The 17,676-nt window shown below is 51.8% G+C and overlaps 8 protein-coding genes across 8 annotated transcripts; 2 read left to right on the top strand and 6 right to left on the bottom strand.

Moving 5' to 3' along the window:
- Window positions 1-879: 879 nt before the first annotated feature.
- ACET3X_007043 (uncharacterized protein) lies at window positions 880-2,551 on the top strand (the record flags this gene model as incomplete). The annotated part of the gene is made up of 2 exons (XM_069453239.1): window positions 880-1,458; window positions 1,508-2,551. The coding sequence occupies 2 exons, from the start codon at window positions 880-882 to the stop codon at window positions 2,549-2,551; spliced, it is 1,623 nt and encodes a 540-aa protein (XP_069305811.1).
- Window positions 2,552-2,908: 357 nt separating this feature from the next.
- On the top strand, window positions 2,909-4,326 carry ACET3X_007042 (uncharacterized protein; the record flags this gene model as incomplete). Its single annotated transcript, XM_069453238.1, has 2 exons — window positions 2,909-3,487; window positions 3,538-4,326. The coding sequence occupies 2 exons, from the start codon at window positions 2,909-2,911 to the stop codon at window positions 4,324-4,326; spliced, it is 1,368 nt and encodes a 455-aa protein (XP_069305810.1).
- Window positions 4,327-4,808: 482 nt separating this feature from the next.
- On the bottom strand, window positions 4,809-7,919 carry ACET3X_007041 (uncharacterized protein; the record flags this gene model as incomplete). Its single annotated transcript, XM_069453237.1, has 8 exons — window positions 4,809-6,023; window positions 6,075-6,125; window positions 6,175-6,297; window positions 6,349-6,611; window positions 7,167-7,636; window positions 7,689-7,743; window positions 7,795-7,824; window positions 7,874-7,919. The coding sequence occupies 8 exons, from the start codon at window positions 7,917-7,919 to the stop codon at window positions 4,809-4,811; spliced, it is 2,253 nt and encodes a 750-aa protein (XP_069305809.1).
- Window positions 7,920-8,625: 706 nt separating this feature from the next.
- On the bottom strand, window positions 8,626-9,933 carry ACET3X_007040 (uncharacterized protein; the record flags this gene model as incomplete). The annotated part of the gene is made up of 4 exons (XM_069453236.1): window positions 8,626-8,629; window positions 9,155-9,547; window positions 9,596-9,766; window positions 9,824-9,933. The coding sequence occupies 4 exons, from the start codon at window positions 9,931-9,933 to the stop codon at window positions 8,626-8,628; spliced, it is 678 nt and encodes a 225-aa protein (XP_069305808.1).
- A 524-nt stretch (window positions 9,934-10,457) lies between these two features.
- On the bottom strand, window positions 10,458-11,854 carry ACET3X_007039 (uncharacterized protein; the record flags this gene model as incomplete). The annotated part of the gene is made up of 5 exons (XM_069453235.1): window positions 10,458-10,963; window positions 11,016-11,520; window positions 11,571-11,697; window positions 11,748-11,779; window positions 11,834-11,854. 5 exons carry the CDS (start codon window positions 11,852-11,854, stop codon window positions 10,458-10,460), a joined length of 1,191 nt encoding a protein of 396 aa, XP_069305807.1.
- A 448-nt stretch (window positions 11,855-12,302) lies between these two features.
- On the bottom strand, window positions 12,303-14,019 carry ACET3X_007038 (uncharacterized protein; the record flags this gene model as incomplete). The annotated part of the gene is made up of 3 exons (XM_069453234.1): window positions 12,303-12,634; window positions 12,686-13,675; window positions 13,725-14,019. 3 exons carry the CDS (start codon window positions 14,017-14,019, stop codon window positions 12,303-12,305), a joined length of 1,617 nt encoding a protein of 538 aa, XP_069305806.1.
- A 429-nt stretch (window positions 14,020-14,448) lies between these two features.
- Window positions 14,449-15,876, bottom strand: ACET3X_007037 (uncharacterized protein; the record flags this gene model as incomplete). The annotated part of the gene is made up of 1 exon (XM_069453233.1): window positions 14,449-15,876. One exon carries the CDS (start codon window positions 15,874-15,876, stop codon window positions 14,449-14,451), a length of 1,428 nt encoding a protein of 475 aa, XP_069305805.1.
- A 388-nt stretch (window positions 15,877-16,264) lies between these two features.
- Window positions 16,265-17,664, bottom strand: ACET3X_007036 (uncharacterized protein). Its single transcript, XM_069453232.1, has 3 exons — window positions 17,462-17,664; window positions 16,777-17,414; window positions 16,265-16,732 (listed from the first exon to the last, which is right to left on the bottom strand). Exons 1-3 carry the CDS (start codon window positions 17,603-17,605, stop codon window positions 16,288-16,290), a joined length of 1,227 nt encoding a protein of 408 aa, XP_069305804.1. The 5' UTR covers window positions 17,606-17,664; the 3' UTR covers window positions 16,265-16,287.
- Between the last annotated feature and the right edge of the window lie 12 nt (window positions 17,665-17,676).

Below are 17,676 nucleotides of genomic sequence, written 5' to 3'. Positions count from 1 at the left end.
CATCGAAGACATCTCGCTCCTCAGGACTGCCTGCGAACCAGCGTTTTGCAATGCTCATGTCAAAGTCCTGACCAGTCGCATCAACGCCAGAAAACCACAAGTCTGTTATCTTCTTGTATAGGGTTCGGTTGAAGATCGCAGGATCGAGCGTGAAAGTAGACGTAGACATTGTGCGCTGATACGTCGTGGAAAGGCTCGATGGATAGAAGTTTGACGGGCGGAGGCTCGACAGATACAGGCTGGATGTAAGGAAGCGCACCGGTGTGCGAACTGCGAGGCGAGTAAGCATGTTCTGTCATGTTAGCTGTGAGACTATGCACGCGATACTTAAATGTTGAATTGCATGAGCTCCATGACGCGTTGTTTGCGCTTGTTACTTGACTGGGTCGCAATTCTTTGGATGGATGCGCTCGGCGGTTTGGAGGAGCCGACAGCGACGGCTGACTAAAACTGCCTAAAGACACGAGTGGGATCAAGGCTATAGCTAGGTGGGTATTGGTGGAGCTGCGACGGCGCGCCAGACGGCGCTGTAACGCCTGCATCTTCCCCAATACCAGAAACAATGTTCTATGCCGAACCGGACGTGCCGGACGTTGGAGTAAAGTACAGTACTTGATCAAAGTAAGCTCACCTACTCCGCATTCCCCTCTTCTGCACTAAGCATGCCCAGCAACGGATTCATCTACCCGACCATGTGGGGAAACTGGCATGATGGCACATTCAATGCGCCGCGTCTTAAGATGCGGCAATATTCCATGGACACGTCCCCATATATCAAATCGTTGAGGTGATTCATCAGACGTACTACAAGACTCTACTTCAGCTTTATTGTCCCTCTCTACACACACCCCAAGACTGCATCTCCCTAGTTAGCCCCACATGTACACCATCCTCCTGGCTATACTATTCGTCGTAGTCTTCGTCCTTTACACAAGACACAACAACAAGGTACCACCCGGCCTAAAAGCCGCGCCTGGTCCTGCCGGCCTTCCAGTACTTGGAAACGCACACCAGTTGGGCCAACAACCACATCAGCAAATTACCGCTTGGGCCCGCGAGTATGGCGAAGTCTACAAGATACGTTTGGGTTGGAACGACTGGTATATGATATGCTCGCCAGACGCATGTAAAGAGATCCTAGACAAGCAATCAGCGCATACAAGCTCTCGAGCCCCATTACCGGTATCCGGTGATGCGCTGGGCGGTGGAATGAGGTTCCTGTTCATGGAGTACGGTCCAGAATGGAGGAAGCTAAGAGGTATCAGCCATAAGCTGTTGACACCAGCTGTAAGCGCTACGTTCAAACCCAGTCAAGAGTTCGAGGCCAAGATGTTGCTTGAAGAGATATTAAAAGGCGCGGATCCAGCAAAAGGGAACGAAGTGAGTTACAAGGCGATCAGACGATATACTGTAAGCGTTATCATGACGAGCACATATGGAAGAAGGATACCGGAATGGGTGAGTGACGCGTTCAACGGTACAACCATGGGTTACTGATGAGCAGCAGGACTGCGACGAAGTCCACGGCATCTATGAGATCATGAACGATTTCTCTACGATGGCAAAACCAGGTACTTACTTGGCAGACACGCTTCCGATTCTCGGTAATCTCCCACCACGACTACAATGGTGGCGTAAAGGAGTCAAACCATACTTTGACAAGCAAGCGAATCTGTGGATGTCATTTTGGAGTACACTCAAAACTCAGATGGAGACTAAACAAGCCCCAGAATGTTTCGTAAAGCAGTTCATCGAGAGCGACTATGAGACGCAGGGTATTACTGAATTACAGGCAGCATTCTTGGCTGGTAGCATGATAGAAGCTGGAAGCGAGACAACGTCGGCCGCGCTCAACACTGCCGTTCTGTACCTTAGCGCTAACCCACTTGCGCGACAAAGAGCAGTCGAGGAGATTAGAGGATTCACTTCGTCTTCTCGATCCCCTACGTTCGAGGATGAATCAAGACTTCCGTATATTCGCGCCATCGTCAAGGAAACTCTGCGTCTACGCCCTGTCACAAACATCGGTACGCCGCACTATACTACTGCGCCCATAACGTACAAGGACATTCACATACCTGCCAAGTCAGTTGTATGTCTCCAACAATACCCGATTCACTACGATCCGAATCTTTTTGCGGACCCCCAGCGCTTCAATCCAGAGAGGTACATCAACTACCCTCATGGCAGCGGACACTACGCGGCTGGCCCAGCTGCGAGTCGCGACCACTGGGCCTTTGGTGCAGGCCGTAGAATTTGCTCAGGTGTGCATCTGGCCGAGAATAGCATGTTCATCGTATTGGCAAAGTTGTTGTGGGCTTTTGACATTTTGCCGCCGCTTGATCAGCAGGGGAACGAAGTGCAAGTCGATACCAGCGATGAAGCATTTGACGCTGTCGGAAGCACTACGATGGCAAAGCCGTATCGGGTGAGATGGAAGGTGCGAAGTAAGGAAATCGAAGATACGATCATGAGAGAGGCGGCTGAAGCTAGGAGAGACGGTTATGTTCTGAGAGGAGTGCGTGTTGGTGAGGAAGGTGTTGAGTGTTAAGCTTGATAGTGGCGCTCTCGCGTGCGACTTGTATCGCCCGAACCGTTCTTGATGAGATGTGCTTGCCGCAGCGCGTTGTTTTGTCAATACATGGATTTATCGTTTGCTGTCTCCACCTGTGGTAGGTGCGTGTGTCACCTTCCCAATTGCACTTCTTTTCCAGTCGAGTTCGCCACACTCGCGACTACTGCAACAAATCGAGGGCGCCGTCACTCAACGCTATAAATCATATCGTCGTCACAAGACTACAGCTTGCTGAATCACCCGAGCTCGCCAGCTTCTGCAAGACCCTCGAAACCACCTACGCGACCATCAGTTTCACCAAAAGAGCGTCCGCTACCAAAAGACAACGGTAGTATGGCATCACCGTCCCTGTCCGTTGACCCACAGCGCCCCTCTCTCTCGCCAGCCGACTGTCACACCCTCCAGAAGATGGTGCACGATGTGCGCAGTCATTCACCTCTTTCCCCAACACCTTGCTCTAACGATGGACCGGCGAGTCGGTCGAATCTGACTGAAACGTCTGATATCGACGCCGACGAGGACAATGTGAGCTGCGAGAGTCACCAATTTGCTCCCGGTGACGAGCGACAAGACGGGTACGAAGACGAAGACGACAGTATGGAGGTGAGCGATGGCGAAGATGCTTTCGGAGCAGATGAGACGGATAGGGATACGATCGAGGATATCATGAACATGCCCGGCAAGACAGCGCCATCTGTGCCAGTTTGCGACTACAGCAGCCTGTATCCCCACGATCAGCAAGCTCCCGACGGTGCCAAAGAATTGAGCCTTCGTCGCGCTTCAATCGAGAAAAGCTTGAAGGAGCAGTGCCAGCAACGGATGCGAGTTCATAAACCCGCCACCGCTGATGGGATTTACGATGCCAACATGCCATTCGATCACGTATTGAATCGTAGGCTAGCTGTCTCAGAGGTTCGTGATTCCAAGGTTATTCATGAAGACCTCTGCTGACTATATAGCAGTCTTATGAAGCCTCCAGTGACCGTCGTCAAGTGCACATCTCATCCAACAACGTCTGCAAGGTCTCAGGAAGCACTCTGCTGACATCGACTTCGTTCATCGACTTCCCTTTGCCTACTTACGCGGTCGTTCAAACCCCTAACGGCAAGCACATCGATTTCGCGACCTCTGACGTCATCCCATATTCATCTCTAGACAACACACTAGACTACTTCAGAGCACAAGAAGGCGACGAAATCTCACCACATAAACATCGATGTAACACATCTTCCTCGAAAACAACCGCCGAGCTTGCGCGAGAGACTAGAGTAGAGGAGGAAGAAGCAGCAGAGCAGAGAGCTTTGGCCGAGCTAGATCAATTCAGAGACATGGATCTTGCGCCCACAGAGAAGGTTATGGGGGGCGGACCAGCAGGAGATCTCATCACGTTTGGAACCCCGGTAAAGGCGAAAGACGAAGAGCTATTCTCACACATGGCACCTGAAACATTCGGCTCCGAGTTTGAGGAACAGAAACATACACAACGATCGAAACCATCTATTCTTTTATCCTATCGCACTCCTTCACTCATCGAGCAGGACGAAGAAGATGATGCAGATGTAGAAGAATCGGATACCGCGTTCAGCTCGGAACAGCGACAACCCTCCATCTCTCCCAGATGCCCTACTTTCATCACGGTCATTGGTATGCTTCCAGTGGCAATGTTCTGGGCCACTGTTGCAGGAGTCGTCAATGGCAGTAGTAAGGCATTCGATGTGCTCATTGAGAAACTGACAGGTTTGAAGGCGTAAACGAATAGGTAGGAGAACAGTCATGGGAGCGTTTTCGTTGAAATAGATGGTCACGTCGACAGGGCTGAGGCTACGAGACAGGATAGTGGGCGCTTACAGTCAAGTGTCAATTATACGTCGCAAGTAAGATCTTTGTACACTACGAGCGACAAGAAGGATATAGTATGTAAATCTTGGAGAAATGAAATCGCTTTTCGAGGTCACAATTCCGCTTCATGACTCTGCCTGTCACTGCACAACACCCTGACTATGCGATTCAACGCCACCCAATGCAAATCGTGTACACCCCCACCTTAACCCCCACTACCTCGACACGCCCCGTACACTCCCAGACCACGCTGTTGAAGCGCCACAAAACCAATTCCCATCGAATTCAAACGATATCAAAGATGACTCTTGATCATGCTAAATCATCATCCTCTTCCCCACAGGCCTTGCAATTGGGTAATCGAAAGGCACTGCTCGGAAGAGGACGCTAACCGTCACCTCGTATTCCGCTCTCCTTCTTCCCCACCGCCATCTGCCTCATCCTCCCCATCATCATTGTCATGGCTCTCATAGTCTGTCAAATCGTCGCTCATAATGTGTAGTATCTGACTGAACGTTCTGCTCTTCCAGCGACCCATGCCCTCCATAAGATCTGCGCAATGCAACAAAGTGCGACGCGCAGCGAGGTATCCGCCTTCGAGTGTAATGCCAGTTATGCTAAAGCTGCCGCCGTGATGTATGAACTTCACGACTTGCGTCGTGTCTCCGAATGCTATGGGCGATTGCGGCGTGTCGATAAAACCAAGCTGACCGACGGATATCCAGTCTATAAGATCGAGGAGTTCGATGCATGAGTCGTTGATATTACAGTGGGGCGTTGGGGGAAGAGCAAAGATGTATAGACCTAGGACGAGTGCAGCGTGGAAAAGGGCGACTACGCTGTGTGGGTTGACAATATCGCTAACCTTTCGGTCGAACAGTAGCTTGTAAATGTGTGCGGCATGCAGTACGCTCCTTCTTGCGCTTGGTGTTTGGCACCAAACTGAAATGTCTTCTAGGGCGTTGACAGCAGGCTCGGGGCCAGAACGCCCAGCTGCGAGTTCGAAGTAGCGTATGTTTGCTCCAAGCATCATGCAAGAGGCATGCCAAAGGACAGCGGAATTCAAGTCTGCCGTTCGAAGTGCGTCGATCGAAGAACTGGAAAGGTTCACCAACAGGGGTAGAATGTCTCGACTGCGAGCATCTTCGGTGTATATTCGCCAGGGCTGTAGCTGCTTATGGTTTCCTGTAACCTGAGCAAGCCTATCGTTACTCTCGTAGATGCGTAGGAGGAGAAGGGTCAGTAGCGAGCGGAAGCTTGATGCATCGAGCTTCAGTCCGGGGGTCGGATGGAATGATGGTGTCGTCTTCTGCGAGTGAATTCTTGCGCCACGCTGTACAAGATTAAACCACTTCGCCGCGCTGTTGACGTGGTAAAGGGAGTATTCTGAGGGCGGTAAGATCTGTACTGTTTCGGGACGGATCATTGGCGACGTTGAGAGGTAGCCTGCCCACCAGCAATCTGCTTCTATGAGACCAAAGATGATACGTTTGCCGCATTCGACCTTGGACCAAGCCTTCCACTTGGAGTCAATATCGATCATCTCGTCGAGAAGAGGGTCGATCTTTATGCCCTCATTAGCGGAGAAGAGCCCCTGACTTTGCGAAAACTGGGAAAGTTAGTTGAATGACTGGCGGCGGTGTGCCTAGCGGCTATGTACCTCGATGAGCTCCGCATACATCTTCTCTGCTTGCGCAATACGGCTTTTCCGCTATGTGAGTGTTAACCAACAATTCATGCTAATAATAAGTGCTACGTACCCCTGTAATAGATGCTAGGCTAAGTGCAAGCAAGCTGGTGGCGATTATCCTCATCTGCCTATGCGGCGGATGGTCTGTTGTCGGTAGTGATTGTAGTTCCGCCAACGCGAGTTGCAACACAGCCTAAGCATACATTAGCAGTTGCGGGACATGCACAGCTACCACGTCGCTTACTGGAAATGTGCGTGTAACAAACTTCGCTGCACCTGCTGTACCGAGGATACTCAGTCCGATAAGGCACATACAAAGTAGTAATGGCCGTGGCGCGTTCTTCGCTGAGAACGTGGGGATGTGAATGATCGGGAGGGTAGGATGAAAGTAGTAGAGATACATCTCTAATGCAATGTCCAATATTTCAGCAGGTGGAAACTGCACACCTTCGATGCTCGGACTTCCTGCTGCATCGCCGTTCGACGATGCAGTGTCGCCATATGATTCTGACCGCGGTGGTCCGGATGGTGGTAAGTTGTTTAGCGTACTTTGGATTCTGTTCCTGCACTCTTCGTCCAGTCCCCAACGCGAGTTTCGCCGTTCCTTTTCGCTCATTGGAGTTTCCAAGGCTCCAGATCCCACTTCGGAGAGTATGTTGGTACAGTCACACGTTACTAGATTCTGCCATAGGTCTGGCATCAGCCGCGTAGATTTGCGATTCCGTGACGGCCAGCAACTTTGTACGCGCTGAAACCGTTCTCGTGGGACTCTACTTGCTATTGAAACACTGCTACCAGACGGACTAGCCTGATTGTCTGGGGCTGCTCGAAACGCTTCATGTTCGAAAAAGCCATCTACCCCTAGGTGGTGGGATCCATGAGGAGTGTTCATGTCACCTTCGAGAGGAAAGAGCCATGTTTGTAAGGCATCTGCAGGAGTACGGTTAGGAACTGGGTTGTTGCTTTGGACGAGCTCAAAAGCCCACTGATCCAAACTCGAGACATGCCCGGCTGGCGAGAATGAGAGAGCCTCCATAGCCGGATCAATCGGTGGACCCATACTTTCGTGAGGATTTCGATTGGACATCTGGGCATGTTCTGCACGCGCAATGATCATAGGTGACGGCGATCGCCATGGTGTGTCGGTTCCGGGTTCGAGATGCTGCGCCGCGTTGATAAGCGCTTCTATTCGGTCCTCACCGGGTGATGGCGGCTGCAACCGCGATGGAGGTTGCCGGGCATGAGTCTGTGGAGGAATGTGCGCATTGTACTGATCATTCACGTTGATCTGTGGTATTTGGGATTCTCTTCTCCTGGACATGGGCGAGAAGCTGGAATCTTCACGGATCAATGGCGTTGGCGCTGGAGTCGGTCCGTTGGCGGTTCGTGATGCAGATGGCTGCGATGTTTGGCTCTCGTCCATCGAGTTGTGACGGAACTCTTGCTGATCGTTGGTGTTTTGTTGTTCATTGCTCTTCATCCGGTTCATCGCATTCTGCGCATGGCCTTTGCAGTGTCGAAATAAGACATCGCTAGTTGCAGAGGTTGGACGCTAGTACCGAGGTTTTTCATCGGGGTGCTCACCTGCGCGAAAAGTGCTTTTTACACGTCGGACACTCATAGGGTCGTTCTCGTGTGTCTGGGATCATGTTTAGTCAATGGTGATAGTGAAGGTTTATGATAGACTGACGCGACCGCTCGTGCCTCTTCACGTGCTCTACTGGAGGAGAGGTCAGCACACTTTCTTCACGCGCTCGACGGCGACATACATTTGGTGAATGTGCGATCGCACATGCTGCACTGCTTCAACGCCATGTCGCTCGTCGCAAAGACTCGATGTGTAGGCGGATGTCGGAGGACCCTTCGAAGGTCGGTGTCTGCAGGTGCTGTCTAGGCCGCCAAGAGATCGCGGACTGCGGGGGAAAGCAAGACCATGACTCGGCCTAAGCATTATAAGCTCATCTCAACCTTCATCTACAAAACGCATATAAACCTGCAATCCTGCTGCTGCAGATTGCGCCGCGCGCATATGTGTGCCTCCGAACGATGCAGCAGATCTTCTCGTTGGTAGACCACGGTCGCCACTTGGAGATAGCTTCGGCGTGCACGACCCTCAGACCATTGTCTAACGCTATGCCATCACAAAACACCGCAAATCGCACCGTGCCTTATCACGTCTGTTAGATGACGAGACGAATGACCCGAAGAGACGCCTCAAATTTCAACGACTTCTCGAAGGATTTTGTCCTTCTCGAACCCCGGATCGACTCTCATGTGGGACCATGAGGCGTGCGCTAGTGGGGCCTCCCCTGACTGCTGACCGTGTTGGAATCTTCGACTGTCTTATTCGCCTCATCAAGGTGACTAGCTTTGCTTGATCTGGCGCAATGAATCAATCAATTGCTACTTTAGATGTCGGCTAGCCACATTTCATGCTGTCAGTCTTCAGCCAGAGGATTGCGCATCGGATGATCGCGCCTCACACAAGTAAGCGGATAAGCACACGACTAATGGACATGCATTAACTGGAGAGACAAGGTTAGTTGGTCGTGAGCGTGTGACATGTTCTGGTCTGGCCCAAGGGGAATTCCAAGACTGAGACATGAAACATTGGCCAACAGGCAAGGACCAGCACGTAGCAGTGACGACCATCTACCCTGATGGTTTGAGAACTTCCATCAAACCTCGTACAGACATTTGAACTATGCTAGCTAGGTTAAACACATGATTGCGAGAATTCTTTTTCGTATCAGCACCTAAATAACTGCTCCTTCGATCAAGACAATGCTCATGCGGCCTTGGCGAACATATCCAATACTGCGGAGTATACAACCAACAATACGCCTCCACCTGGCCCGAACCTCAATATCTTCGCCACATATCCCTTGTACAACGCTCTGAACCCTTCCTCTCTCGCCACGACCCCCAGACTTGGCCATGCCCAAGCGTATTTTTGCCTTACACCAGGTGTCTTTGCGACACTCTGTATTCGACTCTTGACCACATCTAACGGCGTGTTAAATGTCGTCCCCACAACACCTCCCACGAACCCTGCGATGAGATCGTTGCCCATCTTCTGTCTTTTCGGGTTGCTCGATGTCGCTGGAGCAGGTAGCTGAGCCCGCACCTGGAAGATGCAACCAAAGTACCCGGCATTCCATACAATATGCCGCCATAACGTGGCTTCGAAACCGTTGTATAGTGCCAATGGCCCCTCTTGGCGAATTACCTTGACGAGACAGTCGAAGAGGCCATTGTATCGTGATGCAGAAGTCTTATCTTGCAGACGAATCTTGAGGAGCTCGAAAGGGACAACTACGAGGGACTCTGTTGCGCCGGCGCTGGCACCTGTGAGGATTGCGAGGGGTTGTGTTACTGTCGGAGTAGCGAACAGACGTTGATAAAACTGTGTGAAAGTGTCGTTTGCGGAGAACTTGATAGCACTGCCTTTGATCAGTTGTCGTCAGTTTGGAAGGAACATTCGTTCGTACCGCTTGGGCACCTCCATCAATATGGGCGCGGTAATACCGCGATATAATCTCAACACACCCTCATTCCTGATGATCTTTTTGAAGCAGTCCAAGACGCCATTGTATCCTTCACCATCAACGACTTTGCCATGCTGAAGCTGGATCCGTGTCTTGACAACATCGAGCGGGTACCTATCTACGTTCTTAGCAGTTTTTCTCAATCTCCAACGTCAAGGTACCTAATCTCACATTATCGAGATCTCGGATATTCCAGCAATGGCGCCAGCAGCGAATTGGTAACGGAAGGGCAGTGTCGTCGCATTGTTACCTGATTCAACTGCAATAGTCTTGGTTGTCATATTGAAGATATCTACTCAGCCGTAGGTACCTTGCTTCCACACGTTCCATATGCATTTTACCAGCCATGCCGCCCTTTCACGACCTCGGGACACTACCAACACGCATGCCACCCCCACTCGTAGTATACCACGTTGACCGACTTTCGCAATATCAAGCCCACATGGCATATGCAGGGCACAATACACCCGCGATATGGCCAAGAGCACGTCGCGTGAAGGACGTTGTGGGGCGCATGCTGGTGGCGCATGTGGGGCTAGCGCACTCATCCGGTGCTCCAGATCGAAGAAAGTGGTGCGACGTGGGGCCTCGCGAAACATCACTCCCAAAGTTTGCTGACGGCGGACACGCGGCTTGGGAAATTCGATGGCTGGGTCTCGAAGAACGTGCAGCGGAAAGATTAGAATCCGACAGGAGGATGCCCGAATCATGTGATGACGCGTAACTTGATGAATCATGTCCGTTGGCACGCGTTTTTGCCACGGGGGTTTGGAATGCAGGGGTAGGTAGCTCGCAGCATCACCATCTACGCAACCACCTTCTGTTGCCTCAGCTCCTTGATCTCGCTCTCTCCATATCCCAGCATGTCCCTCAACACCTCATCGGTATGCTGCCCTAATAGCGGCGGTGGACTCCTGATCCGCGGCTCGGCTCTCGAATATTTCACCGGGTGATTGACAAGCTTCACCTTGCCCACCGCCGGATGATCGACCTCCTGAATCATATTACGCGCAAGAACATGTTCGTGCTCAACCGTGCCCTTGATATCGTTCACGGCCGCGTATGGCATCCCGCTACCGTCGAAGATCTCTAGCCACTCCTGTGTCGTCTTGGTCATGAGCTCGGTCTCGACAAGCGTATCGATTTCCGTGCGGTGTTTGACGCGGAGCGCGTTCGTGAGGAAACGAGGATCGGTCTTCCATTCTGGGCGTTGTAGTTTGTCGCAGAGGATGCCATAGAGGCGGTCGTTGCAGCCGCCTACTGCGATGTTCGTGTCTTTCGTCTTGTAGGCTCGGTACGGTACTACTGTCGCTATGGCCGAGTCAGTATGATTTTTGTTCACACGTCTTGAGTCTACCCTTACCGTGTGCAGTTCCCCATCGACCACTATCGCCTTTGCCTGTCACTAGCGCACTGCTCGCAATGTTTGCCAATCCCGAAACCTGCACGTCGCTCAAGCTCGCATCGATCCACTGCCCCAAACCAGTCTCCTTTCGCGAATATAACGCCGCCTGTATGCCGATGGCGGTGTACATGCCAGTCATGATATCCGTAACCGCTACGCCAACCTTGACTGGTGGCCCGTCCCTCTCTCCCGTGATGTGCATCAAGCCCATCTCAGCCTCGACCATCACATCGTAGCCTGCGCGGTCGCGATATGGTCCCGTTTGTCCATAGCCAGTGACGGAAGCGTATACAAGGGAAGGATTGAGCTTCGCGAGGGTGGCGTAGTCGAGCTGGTACTTTGCGAGTGATCCCGGGAGGTAGTTCTCGACAAGCACGTCGCATTCCTGCGCGAGCCTGTGCAGAATGGAGATTCCTGTGGGATTGTTGAAGGCTAGTCCAACTGACTTCTTATTGCGATTTACCTGCAACGAGTCAGAAAGTTAATATACACGATCGCACGTCTCGGACATACCGAAAGGTAATATGCGCTTTCGCCGGGGAACTGACGCTCAACACCATCGGTATACGGTGCATCTGGTGGGCCCCAGGATCGTGTGTCGTCGCCTCGTGTGGGGTGTTCGATCTTAATGACATCTGCTCTGATCGCCCATCAGCGTGCGTCTTATCGTGCTATGTGTCCACAACTCACCCAAGATCTCCAAGAATCTGTGTACAGTATGGCTACTTGATGTTAGCGAATGCGTTTCTACTTCGCTCAATCAATCAATCACATACCCCAGCTAACACCCGGGTCATGTCCAGTACTTTGATGCCAGCCAGAGGCAGCTTCTCAATCAATTGCTTGGAAACATTGCTCTTGGTCGCAATGTTTCTTCTCCGTGATTGCAATGTTCGGGTAGCGACTCGACCAGCCGTGGGTTGAAGATACGCGTGTGGCGCCGCTCTCGCAACGGCTCTGAAAGAAAACATGATCCTGCTCAAGACTTGCCATGGTCACTGACGGCGATGTTAAAAGAAAAGAACTCGATTTCTAGAAGTTCTTGCCCCACATGAAGCTTGTGGGGTCGGTAAAGGGTCTAGTAGGTGAATGCACAGACAATTTCGAATCGATGTGACAGATTTACAGACAGTAATCATTGCGGAGTGCTGAATGCAGTCTACACCGTGTACACGTAATGTTGGAACTCGCACAATTACATCGCTAAACTAACTGGAACGCGAAATTGAGAATAGGGAAGAACGTTTAAGCATGGATGCCGTTCGTTCCATTAACCTTCGAGTCGGAGCTGAGATATTGCTTCAGCTCTTCAGCGTGAACACCATCTGTGCTACTGGTATTGGCACCATGCGAGAAACCTCCAAAGTAGTATGGTGCAAGCCTCTTCTTCTCTGCGATCTTATCGTCCTTGATCCGAGCCAGTAACTCCTGGGCTCTCTTGTTGGTAGAGAAGCGATCCGGAAGAGCGTCCCAAACCCTGTAGTCGGTTCCCCGGGTCTCGATCGTCCCACAACCCTTACGAGCGTACTCAGTAAAGAGGAAGAGACGACTTGATTCGATCATAATGGTCAATTGGTCTAAGTTGACGTTAGCAAACTTGCGACTGTTTGGTAGTGAGCGTAACTTACCAGTGAGAATCTTCTCAGGCTGGCTCTCATGTATCCGCATGCCATGTTGGTATCCCTCATGGAATCCACCGTGAGGTGTGTGGCCGCCCTCAAAACTACCTCCACCCGGTCGGAAATCGTCACTTCTTCCAAGACCTTGTCCGTACAGACAGGCAAGAAATTCGGAGGCGGAATTGCGGTGGAAGTAGGGTAACCGGAAAGTGTTGGTCGCAACGTCCCACCTTGGGCCGAACCATAGGAAGTCTGCCAGTGGTGTCAAAGGATCACGAGATTTGGCTGTGAGGACTGTGAAAATCGATGGATCAGTGTGATCGATGGACGTGCTGTTTTGCGAAGAGAACTTCGTGAGATCATACTTGTACGGGACAACGTTGCCGTGCCATGCGACAAGATCGAAGGGGCTGTGGTCTTGCTGGATCGCCACGAGCTGACCGTTGGTCTTGTTGACAATCTGCCAGTCTACGTGCAGATCGTCATCAATAGCGGCTACTGGGTAAAGAAAGTCGCGAGGATTGGCAAGACCATGGCCGCCTAGTGGGCCAAGATCTGGAAGCTCCCACATAGAACCCCAGACTTCTGTGATATAGCCACGTGCCACCGGTGTATCCGGAGCCAAGTTCAGGCAAAATCTGATACCACGCTGTATGACACAGATCTCGCCAGGTTGCAAGAAGATCTTTCCCATCTCCGTCTGGATATCAAGATTGCCCTGTTGCGCGCAGATAAGGAAGTCGCCATCGGTGTTGCAAAACGCTCGTCGTTCCATACTGGAGTTGATCATGTATACGTACAGCGCAAGACCCTCTCTAATGTTTGGGTCTCCGCTGCCGCAGAGTGTATGCAGGCCATCGACGAAGTCGATCTTCTCATCTTCTTTAGGCAGTGGAAATGGATGCCATTCTGCTTGCTCAGGAAGCGTCTCGACTTTGGGATTGATGGACAAGAAACAGTTTGTAATGTTCGACTTTGTCTCAATCGGGATGTCGCCATCTGTGACATGTTAGTTTGTACATGCGTGAAACATGATAGTGACACATACTATGAGCAGCCGCTGGTCGGCATCGGTACATGTAAGTACTGAAGTTGTGGGCGCGGGGAGCTGCGAATGCTGAGTATGTGATGCCTTCAGTGTAAAGTCCGAATCGAACTTCCTGAGGGTTGTTCTGGGCAACAGGCAAGGTCCCGGGGATGACCTCTGATTGATGTCGATTGCCCCATCCCGCTTGGTAGTCGTAGGGGTCGTTCGCACGTGTTGGCTTTAGTCTTTGGAGATCTGTGAAGTGGAATGCCTTTTGGGGGTCGGTGACGAGCTTGCGTTCCTTGAAGTCTTGCATAGTGTTGGGTGTATGACGATGATTGTAGGTGTATTCAACGTTACCATGTCAAGAATCACCCTTATATTGGACTATCCATGGTCATGGAACTCTGGGCCGACATCTGCCGCAGCTTGGTGGTCCGGCCTGTGCATGATGTGGTGGCGGGGCCCAATACGCATAATAGCGGGGTTACCAATTCGGTAGCTACGGAAGCTGCGAGGAGGCCCACATGATTATAATTGGGCAAAGAACCGTTACCTTGACCGGGTTAGTGGGACCCGTGAGATGGAAATGCGATGCACTCTCCCACATGAAAGATGTCGTGACATGGACCTAGTGGCTCACTTGCGGGGTGCTCGGAAACATAGTGCTGACTCAGAAAAAGCATTCACAATGTGGTTGTCAGCGAAGGTGTTATGCATGGAGGATGTTTTGCACTGATGTTGACTATCTGGATGCAGCTAAGACCTCGTCCACCATTAATCCACACGAGCCGAGATAGTTCTTCGCATCGCACAGCGAGCTGAGCTCTTGGCTGGAGATCTTGTCGGTAATCTCGGACCGCGTCTGCAGAGCTTCTAGCAAGCTGGTATCGTTCTCGATGCTTTCTTTGCATGCCTCGTAGACAACGTCGTGCGCTTTTGACCGACCAACATGTGGAGCAAGGCCCATCATGACAGCTTCGGCGACGATAAGACCCCTAGTAGAATAGAGATTTGTGAGCATCTGCTTGGGGTTGACCACAAGGCCAGAGAGCGCAAAGTCAGCCTGGTTCAGTGCTCCAACAGCAATCACGAAGCTTTCGGGGACAGCCACCCATTCCAGATGCCAGGGACCAGAGGCGCGCTCAAAGTCCGAAACCATACCGTCGAGCACTAAGCCGGCATTCGATCGTAGAATCTTCGACGCTGCCAGGATGACTTCGCTTGAAATGGGGTTCCGCTTTTGGGGCATAGTCGAGGAGGCGCCGCGGTGCGGTACAAAAGGCTCCGAGACTTCTGAAAGTTCGTTCGAAGACATGATGATAATGTCCAGCGCAAGCTTGCCTAGGGTGCCACCAACAAGCGCAAGGTAGTTTGTTATCTCAGCAACTCCATCTCTAGCGACATGCCAGGTAATAGGAGGATCGGTCAAACCTAGATCTTTGGCCATTTCCTTCCGAACACGGATGCCATCATCGCCTGAGCCTAGGGAAGCCAAAGAGCCTGCAGCTCCCCCAAACTGAACCATCAAGGCACGCGCTTTGAGCTGCTCGAGGCGTTCGAGGTGTCTTTGGAATCCAGACAGCCATATGGCGCACTTGTGCCCGAAAGTGATGGGCAGAGCATGCTGAAGATGGGTGCGACCGGCCATGGGCGTATCCCGATGCTTTTTTGACAAGTCCTCCAGGTTCTTGATGACGGAGCGAAGTGTTCGCTCGACAATCTCAAGGCCTTCTTTCATCTGCAGCATGCTGGCCAGGTCCATGATGTCCTGTGTTGTTGCTCCCCAATGCACATATCGTCCAGCCTCGTCACCGCATGATGCAGAGAGTTGTCGCACTAGAGGAAAGATGGGATATCCGACGATTTCGGTTTCGGTGCGCAGCCTGTCGTAGTCGAGTTCTACTTCACGAGCTTTCGATGTCACAATCTCTCCGATATGAGAAGGTATTACATTGCATTTTGACTGTGCCCTTGCCAATGCGGTCTCAGCATCAACACACCGGTTGATATACGCTTTGTCGTCGAACACCTTGCGAATCTCATCGGTTCCAAACAGCGTACGGAAGATGACCGAGTCGATGGCGCTGACGCTGCCGAGTGATCGTCGTTGAGGACGGAAAGTGGTTTGCCGAGGAATGGCACGCAGTGGGGCGCGTCGAAGCAGGAACATGATGCTGATTGTAATGATACGAGGACGTCAATGAATCATGAAGGGGATATGAAGCTCTAATGAGAGCCTGAGCAATGCCCAAGACATGGCTGGCAGCTGGCAGCCGGTGGACGTCGTGTGGGACGCGGATGCAGCAGCGTCGTGTGGGGAAGACACTGCCGGGCTGTTATGCGGGTGGCCCTTGTGTTTAGTGCTTACCAAAGCGGCTAGCCGGAACAGACATGTGACGCGCGCGACAGTTTCGCGTTCCACACTCTCCACCACAATCTGCGCATCATCACCATCCACGAGAGTGTAGCGTCGCTTTTGGGTTTCTGGGGGGCCTACTGTATCGCAATAACCACTGGGCTGATCTTTGGGGAACGGTTGAATCATCACCATCAACATTTTGTCACATTTCTACAATCCATGCTATGACTCTCGGACAAACAACGAAGCAAGACCCAGTCCGGTACTCGCGCACATGCTGACGATACCAATCTCCTTGTCCTGCCGTCGCAGCTCGCCAAACAGCGTAGCAGTCTGCCGAGCACCCGTCGCCCCCGTGGGATGACCGAGGGCTATCGCACCTCCATTCGGGTTCACCTTGTCTTCATCGAGACCCAGCTCTCGAATGCACGCGATAGCTTGACTGGCGAACGCCTCGTTTAGCTCGATGACGTCGACGTCCTTTAGTTGGACACCTGTCCACTCCAGCAATGCAGGTATCGCGTATATCGGGCTGATGCCCATCTCATCGGGAGCGCAGCCTTTGACTTGTGTACCGACGAAGCGACCGAGTGGCTGCAGACCACGCTCCTCAGCCCATGAGCGCCGAGCGAGTATGGTCGAGGATGCGCCGTCGGATATTGGAGACCTGGTGGGTTAGCCACAAAGTCGCCTTGATTTAGGTCAACTTACGAGTTGCCTGCAGTGCTCGTGCCGTTCTCACGGAACACAGGCTTAAGGCTTGACACTTTCTCAAAAGTTAAGCCATGTCGAATACCATCGTCCTTGGTTACCTCGTATGCTGCAGGCTGGCCGCTTGCTTCGTCTATCCTCTGAACCGTCACTGGCTCTATCTCCCAATCAAAGCGGCCTTCCTTTTGGGCGCGACTTGCGCGACTATGACTTCGTACCGCATACTCATCTTGTGACTTTCTATCGACCTTGTATCTTTCCGCCACATTCTCGGATGTAATCCCCATCGGCATGAGGCAGTCGCGAGCATCTTTGACGGTTGATCCTAGTAGTGTAGGCGAAACATCGGTCGGAAGGCCCCGGGAGCCGTAGTTTCTTGACATGCTCTCTACACCGCCAGCAAGCCCCACGTCAATCTGGCCCACCATGATCGAATGCGAGATGTGGGTGATGGCCTGCAGACTGCTCGAACATTGACGATTGACCGTGTGAAAAGTCGTTGAATTTGGAAACCCGGCATGGTTGATTGCCATGCGTCCGGTCTTTGCGAAACCAAGTTCAGCGAGTACATTCCCAATCATGACATCATTCACATCTTTCTTTTCGATACCAGCTCGCTGTACGGCGGCTTTCATGATCTGACATGTTTAGCAACGGCGTAGTGCTTTCTTCTGCCGACACTCACCGGCATCAATATATCTTCCGGGTGGGTGTCTTTGTAACCGCCCTTGAAACCACGGTTGATCGGCGACCTGACCGCAGAAAGTAACACAACATCGTTTGGGCTTTTCTGCAACACGTTTCGCGCAGCTCTGCTAAAGGATGCCATTTTGGCGTATATACTGAAAAGTAACGCGATACATTACTGCAGAAATAGTTGCCTATTGTATCATCTCGCAT

The sequence above is a fragment of the Alternaria dauci genome, chromosome 6 (genome assembly GCF_042100115.1).
Source record: "Alternaria dauci strain A2016 chromosome 6, whole genome shotgun sequence".
NCBI classification, from domain to species: Eukaryota; Fungi; Ascomycota; class Dothideomycetes; order Pleosporales; family Pleosporaceae; genus Alternaria; species Alternaria dauci.
The sequence above is the reverse complement of the archived record's forward strand: the minus strand, read 5'-3'. Positions and strand labels throughout refer to the sequence as shown.